This window comes from Papilio machaon, chromosome 20, assembly GCF_912999745.1.
Source record: "Papilio machaon chromosome 20, ilPapMach1.1, whole genome shotgun sequence".
NCBI lineage: Eukaryota > Metazoa > Arthropoda > Insecta > Lepidoptera > Papilionidae > Papilio > Papilio machaon.
Genome location: NC_060005.1, coordinates 252,206 through 260,136, shown reverse-complemented (window position 1 = coordinate 260,136; position 7,931 = coordinate 252,206). Strand labels below are relative to the sequence as shown.

The 7,931-nt window shown below is 32.4% G+C and overlaps 1 protein-coding gene across 2 annotated transcripts; it reads left to right on the top strand.

The window, feature by feature from the left end:
- Positions 1 to 208: 208 nt before the first annotated feature.
- Positions 209 to 3,581, top strand: LOC106721133 (cytochrome P450 6k1-like). 2 transcript variants are annotated; one of them, XM_045682897.1, is made up of 10 exons: positions 209 to 257; positions 526 to 681; positions 1,074 to 1,271; positions 1,412 to 1,564; positions 1,632 to 1,816; positions 1,908 to 2,065; positions 2,426 to 2,544; positions 2,636 to 2,741; positions 2,867 to 3,115; positions 3,400 to 3,581. In XM_045682897.1, the coding sequence occupies exons 2-10, from the start codon at positions 526 to 528 to the stop codon at positions 3,573 to 3,575; spliced, it is 1,500 nt and encodes a 499-aa protein (XP_045538853.1). In that variant the 5' UTR covers positions 209 to 257; the 3' UTR covers positions 3,576 to 3,581. The 2 variants fall into 2 exon arrangements, with proteins under 2 accessions (XP_045538853.1, XP_045538852.1); XM_045682896.1 differs by lacking the exon at positions 1,074 to 1,271.
- Positions 3,582 to 7,931: the final 4,350 nt, after the last annotated feature.

The window sequence follows — 7,931 nt, the reverse complement described above, 5'->3', positions numbered from 1 at the left end:
ATTACAGGCAATATGGTCGAGGTAATGGCTGGCTCTGTTCTGTCGCAGTTCAGAGAGTGAGTAATGTAATGATACTGTGCTAAAGACAAATACATATTGCGTTAAAGTCATTGATACAATAAATAAATTTAGTGGAAATAAAGTAAATTAAAGTGATTTATTTTAAATAATAATATAAATAAAAGCACTTCCAATCTGTTGGAAACAGAACAATATTCGATGTTCGAAGGCGCAGACGTAGACGTAAGGAAGTCAAGGTAAGTTAACGTTTTTTATTAAAGTTTTTAGAACTCTTTTTAGTTCTTGTTTAAATCATTAGTTTAAATTAAATATTGCACAGGTTTTTTGTGAAGGTTGACTGATAGTGATTTGTGTATTTACAAGAGAAGAAAGATTGTATTTTGCAATTAATTCGAGTGCAACATATCTCGAATTATTTGTCTTCCTTTACTTGAAACACAACAACCTTATTTTAACAATGTTTTTTTTAAGTTTTTTAGACGTACATTTTGTTTTTTGTTTCAGATGCTTCTGCTTCTAACTGCAATAGGTAGTGTGGCAGTGTTATGGCTGTTTACAAAATGGCAACGAACGAAAAAGTATTGGGCGGATAGAAATGTGCCATATATACCTCCACATCCTCTGCTCGGCAACTTAACTTTCCTGCTCAAGCAAAATCCGGTACTAAGTTGTTACAATCAATTATTACATATTCAAAGAAATGTACTCAGTGGTACTAACTCAGTATGATTCAGTATTTCTTAGTTTTCTTGAATGTCGTTACTTAAAATATTCAATTAATTCGGTTAATGCTTTTGGAGATTTGCGCGTTCAAACAAAGACTTCTGTAAACTGACACTTCTGTATTATATACTAGCTGTTGTCTGAAACTCTGTCAGCGCGGATTAAAAAAACTTAATTAGTGTCCTTTCAGGCAACATTGTGTACATCTATGCCAAATTTCAGTGAGATCCATGCAGTCGTTCTGTAGATACCTTGTTACAAACTACCATCCATCCATCTAAACTTTCTGATTTATCTATAGAATCTAAATTAGTGGTGATAATTTCCAGGGTATATTTTTTCGTAATATTTACAATCGGGAGCAGCCGTACCTGGGCTTATGGTGGTTCTGGCGGCCGGTGCTGGTAATTAATTCGCCGGAACTCGCGCGTCGCATCCTTATCAAAGATAGCGCTGTCTTCAAGGACAGATTTTTGAATTCGGGGAAAAAGGATCCCATTGGAGGACTTAACTTGTTCCTTGTAAACGTAAGTTCATTCGATATTCTCTGTACCTTTGTCATCTGTGTAAATGTGGACGGTAACTTGATCTCCACGCGTCGAAGACGGGTAGACACCGCAACAAAACACAGTGCAAATCGGTGTAATGAAGAATTTATAAATTGTAGGATCCGCTTTGGTCTTCAGTTAGAAAACGCGTGTCACCATCATTTACTGGTGCCAAACTACGTGCCATACACAAGCACTTCGTGGACAAGTCTCGAGAACTTGTAAAACGAATCAAAATTGAAATGGAGAGCAATAAGTGTGTTAACCTAAGAGTAAGTATTGTAATATATGTTGTAAGAAAATTAAATACAACGAAATCTAGTTTATGACATTTGTCAGATGATGTTCACGGACTTCACGACTGATGTGGTCGGCTTGACGGCGTTTGGTGTGCGCGGCGACGCCACGTTGACTGGACAGAGCCCCTTGCGTGACGTTACCAGGGGCTTCATGAAATTCAACTATCTCAGGGGCCTCTCTTGGGCTTGTATTTTCTTTTTCCCGGAATTAGTTGACGTCTTCGGGTAAATTATCATCATCATTTTTAAGATAAACTATGTCGATTTGTGTTTAAATGGTTGACCTATTCAAGTGTCATATTCCGTTACGTTCCAGCTTTTCATTTTTCCCAAAAAGTGCAACGAATTTCTTTACAAAACTCTTCAAGCAAGTCGTTAAGGAACGAGGTGGATATAACGTTTGTATCGGACAAAATAAAGACTTTCTCGATGTATTGAGAAGCATTAAACAAGATAGTGATAAAAATAATCAAGGTAAGTGATGAATTTTGTAAGTTAGATACGCCTATTATAATATGTTGGTGAAGATACATATGTACCGAAACAGAACAAAAATTGAACACTTGAACAATTCACAAATCGTATATGCATTCACCATGCAGCAGCGAAAGCTGCTCTAAACCGAAGTGATGCACGAAGCGAAAACGGAACGTAGAATTTGCTCGATATTAGATTCTGTTTGCTGAACAGTTCGCTGGAACGAATCATATCCACGCTAGTTTAATATCAAACTTCGCTTAGGTAATGGTTCGCTTTCGACTGAGCTGTATAGAAGAGGTGATAAAAACGCCCTCTTTTGGAGAACCTTTGGAATTAATGAATGTTTTTTTGTAGAAATGCCCGAAAACATACTGATCGCTCAAGCGGCGGCGATGTTACAAGGAGGCTTCGACACAACGGGCTCCGCGCTGACGTTCTGCACTTACGAACTTGCACATAGCCCACATTACCAGGTATATGAAGTGATCTCTGCTGTTTTGCTAATAGTTTAAACTAAGTTAAAACCAGATATGTTTTACTTGAAAATTATTTAAATCTTTTTAGGAAATAATCTACGACGAACTTCTTCAAAATAAAGACAAAATTCTAAATGGTAACCCGGATGCGGAAGTATTTCATGAAATGAAATACCTTAACGCCGCTTTGAAAGGTAGAACAGAATATTATTATATGAATATTATTATATGAAAGTACTAAACAACAAATGAATTAAATAAATTCCTCGCTATAATTTTAATATGTTGGTTTTATAAATATTTCATACCGTCTTTTTAGAAACATTAAGAAAGTACATGTCAATGGGCTGGATAGACAGAGTAGCGTCTACAGACTACCAGATTGATGAGAACCTCACAATAAAAGCGGGAACCCCTGTCTACGTAAACGCCGGCGGAATGCACTACGATCCTGAATATTATCCCGACCCAGAGAAATTTGATCCTGACAGATTTTTACCTGAAAATGAGAAAAACCTCACGCCTTTTACATATATGCCTTTTGGTGAAGGTCCCAGATTTTGTTTAGGTAATATCTCTTTTTTTATTATAATTTATTTTTGCATAAATATGTTTTACTCAAGGTTTTATCTAAAGATTTAAACATTATTAAAAATAACTTTAACTTTGAATGCTATCTCTTCCAATAATACTTCTACTACTGCATAGATACCTACTCTATAATATTTTTAAAACATTTAAAATGTTAACGAAAATAAATTGTACATGTAAAAATACAAGCTAGACTTAAAATGTACATGAATTTATCAGTAAAAAAACAGTGAAATATAAATATACAAAATATTTTTGCAGGCAAACGATTTGGTGTACAGAACGCTACCTGCGCCCTCGCCTATATTATTCTCAACTATAAAATCGTGGCCAAACCAAACTCACATCTGCCCCGGGAAGTTGAAATTGAAAAGAAAAGTTTGTTTTTCGTGCCAGGCGAATATCTCTATGTCGATTTTGTACCTCGAGATGTCTAAATCAAATGTGTTATTTACTTTCGATTTGTTTAATAAAATTGTACTAGTGTTTATTGATTAACCAAAAATTTAAATTCCACTACAAAAATCTTGAATCTAATGTTATTGTTATCTAAGAGGAAAGTACGTTTTAAATAACTTTGTTATGCTGACAGTGGTTACTATAATTAAAATTCAACAATTAAATAATTTGAAAGCACCAAAATGAAAAACAAATCTTTAAATTCCAATTGTAAATCGTTTCAAAGTTTAAGAAGAGTTAAGATTATTAAGGGAATGATTATTGTCAGGCCGAGGGTTGCGGGGCTAGGGGCCGCTGTGGAGCGCCTCCAGCCGACGTCTGACGTATAATTGACATTACATTTGGAAGTTTGTGTGAGTTGGAGCAAGTTTGTATGGAATTAGTCGGCTCGAGTGAATCCGTCTCGTATGTCAGGCGTATTACACTAATGAAATTATTCAGCTGTACGATGAATAAGATTTACTTTATACTAATCACATTAAAGTTCATTTAAAAAATATCTAGTTTTTCTATTGTCTCTTTACGTTCATTTTCTGAACTTTATTATTTGTAACTAGCATGGTAGTCTTTTAGACATTTGTGATTCCTAATTTTAAGAGAGTGAGAGTAAGATAGAGGGAGAGAGAAAGCAATATAATTTGAAACAATATGTGACAAACTTAGATTAGTAAACGCTAGCACAAATTCTGTCAGATTTATCTTTCCCGAATAACTATAGAATAAGTTTGAAAATAATAAAATTTAAAACAAATTTAAGAGTTTTGTGGAATCTCGAATAACAAGTGAGAAAGTGGATACTTTTGTTGTCGGAGGCCAAGGCCCACTTCGGGTCACTGTGTCACCATAGTTAGTTAGTTTTAACAATTGTAAAGTAAATATTTTTGTTATAACATTAACGTTAGAAATGTAATATTTTAGAAACCAAATGAGTCGTTCAAGTTATCAATTCATGTTCTAACAATATAAAATCTTCGTCAGAATTTATAAAACGATGTTTATTTTTGTTTCTTATTGTATTTAGAAAACAATCTTTACAATATTATTTTCTTCATTCAGAATGGCCGGAGGCTTCAATAATAAATCTTGGTAGAAATTAGACTGTAAACCTCGAAATAATAAATCTATATTGGTTTTTATTTTTAATATAAAATATTCCGAAAACAAAAAGCTTTTAACATTTCATTTTGCTATTGAAAGAATTTTTTAAATCGGACCAGTAATATTTAACTTTATGTTGTAAATATACAAAAATACAAAAATATCAATACGACTGTATTTTTTATGTGTGTTATCACATAATTACAATACTAAATTGGAAATAGGACAAGCTAACTGATATTGGAATAGTGTAGCAAAATAATATTGGGTTGTATAACATTAAATTTTAAGTTTTTCATTTTGTTATTTTTTTTTATTATCCAAATGGTTGAACAAAGTTAATAATGAAAAGCTACTTTTCATACGAAGTTAAATATTCTCTTTGAGTAGTAGTTTGTATAAACATCAAAATAAATTGTAGAAAAGATTCAAAGAAATTTAAACATACCAGAGAGCTGTGAGTGAGTCGAAATGTTTACTCGACAACATCCAGCGTACAAAGTTAATGTTAATGGCACCACAGAAATGTAGCAACAAAACTAAAAACTAAATCGTAAACTACGGTCCGGGAATTCTGTATAGCTTTAGACCTTAGGATGAGACCACTCTATACTAAGTTAAGGCTACTATTTATTTATTTTTTGCCTTTAATTTATTTTATCTGAATGTCTTAAATGCTAAATGTAATCTATTCCAATATTATAAAGAGGCAAGATTTAATTGTTTGCATAGAACCGATACGAAAAAAAATCTTATACTTTTTTGAAGCTGCAGTATGGGTCGCACTGGATGACAGTTTTTTTAAATCCATGAGGATAAGTCGCGGGCAACTGCTAGTGATAAATATAATGATTCTCAGGAATAATCAGATGATTGTCACTACTCGTATCTTCATTAAAAGCATCAATAGCCAAATGGTGTAATACGACAAGCCTAGACTTTGGTTGGAATGGTAAACAAGAATTTTTTTAGTAAATTAACAAGTCTTATAACAACTTATAGTAACAATATTAGAAATATTTGAATAAAATAAAACGAGTATTTACAATTTATTACCGTGGCTTCCGCTGCAGAAACATGTGTAAAAAATATATTGACAACCAACAAATTTTCTCTGTAGGTAAATACAGAAACAATACATCAGAGTTTTGGGATTGAAATAATGAAAACTTTTCCAGCAATAAATTAACAATTTATTTAAAAATACAAAGACTAAGAGTTCACAGAACATACAGAGCATTGAACGTCACCTCGTCCACAGCTTATTGGCGTTCAAGATTAATTCAATATTTCACACGAGTGTTACAAAATACGATGTTATACTATCAGTCAGATACCTAGCAGTTATCTGTATGATTATCTTTGGTCGTTAAAACCCATTAAAGGAACAATGAAAGACCCGCAAATAGAACAAAGAAAAGCGTTTATCGTTTAAAAACCATTTTTGAAACAAAGAGTGGGCTTTGAATGAACGAATCATTTTCGTGTCATTAGACAGACCGTGTGCCGTGTGATATCACCAAGTGAATTAAAGATTCTTTCAAATAGAAATTTTAATGATCACTATGAAATCCATTGTAATAGTTAACTGGAAATTTATTTGGAGATTTTGATTTAAAAATGGTAATTTGTGTAACATAATTTTGTAGATGTGATTTAAAAAATTCGAGTTAGTTAAAAGTTCATTACTGCTCTGTCAGTCGGACATGAAATATGGAGCTTGCTTATGCAATGTTTAAATTTAACTTTATGCTACCAGAAACGAAATAAGTACTAATATATTTATTTTTGAATACTTTTATCGTTAATATTATGTTATATAAATATTGATAATTATGTGTAATATTTATAATATAATATAGAATTAAATTTTGTAAACTACAACACTACCTATATATAAGGTACAATCAGTGTATTTATATACAACAAGTAACTTTGTATGAACACTAGCTCGCTCATTGCAATATTTGTTGCGTTACGATAATTACCTATAGTGTTGCGTCAGTCGTTATTTAAAAATCCGTATGTGTAAACAGTGCAGTACAGACATTAATGTCGGAATTTTTGCAGTGGAATCGTACTTTAACGCTAGTTATACGTAAACCTAGTTAGTTTGTCTTTCATAAAGAGAACAATACAAATTTACTTAAGTTTCTTTGGCACGTGTAAGTGTACAAGTTGTTGAAGTGGGAGCTAAGCGATTCCAAGAAACATCCAGCTCGCACTCACAGCTCCTTGTAAATTACTTCAGCTCACATTATTATACTTAACAACTCACAAAGCTCGTCTTACGAACGGAAAACTTACTAAATTACAGCCAATCGTAACTTTCACATTCAAGTGAAGGCAAATTGGATTTTATTGTATTACAAAAAGAGAAAAAAACTGTCGGATAATTTCAGTCAGAGTTCACATTTATTTAATGATTACATGAATTATTAAATAAGGATTAAGTAAATTAAAACGGATATTTCAGTTCATTTTATTGTTGCTTTATAATATTGTAGTGAGTTTTTAAATTAACAAGGAAAATATTAAGTTATAACGTCGATGTATTTAAATTGGTAAGTACGAAGACTGATTATTGTTTGAAAATTTAAATTATATTTTTATATAGGAATGAACTTTACATTAATAATTCCTTTTAACCTTAAACTCTTAGTTGTTACTAATTAAAGAAGTGGTTATTCAAGGCTATTGTATTTAAAAGGGAGTAAGAAAAAATATTTTTTGTCATTTTTTAATATCTTTTTTTTTCATATCATTAAGTCCTCCCTGTCTTATAAGATTTAAGTCTCGAATGTTCTCATTTTAAGCAGAAAAATTCTCATCTACACGATCGTAATTCCTTCAAAAATGTAGCTACTAATTACTTTCTCAAAGTTTTGTAGTAAAGTGTCGGTACTCGTTTTGATACTTTTCAGGGGCAAGTGTCGTCGGGGTGAATTTTAAATGACCGTCTTAATTGAGTTTTTTTTTTCATGAATAATTCTCAGACTACCCTAAAATATTTGAGGAAGTTTATTCAACTAAAAGTTATTAACCAGAATTGTTTCTTCCCGTTCTGGGGTTGAGGTAACTTTTTTTTTAAATTATAATTAAAAAGCAATGCCTCAGGATGTACTCAGACATCTAGGGATTTGATGAATTTATTCCTAAATAAATTGCATAGACTTAGGTTGACTGAACCTGTCCCGGTGCGTGCCATTGCAGATCCAGGGTTCCTCGTAGTCGCA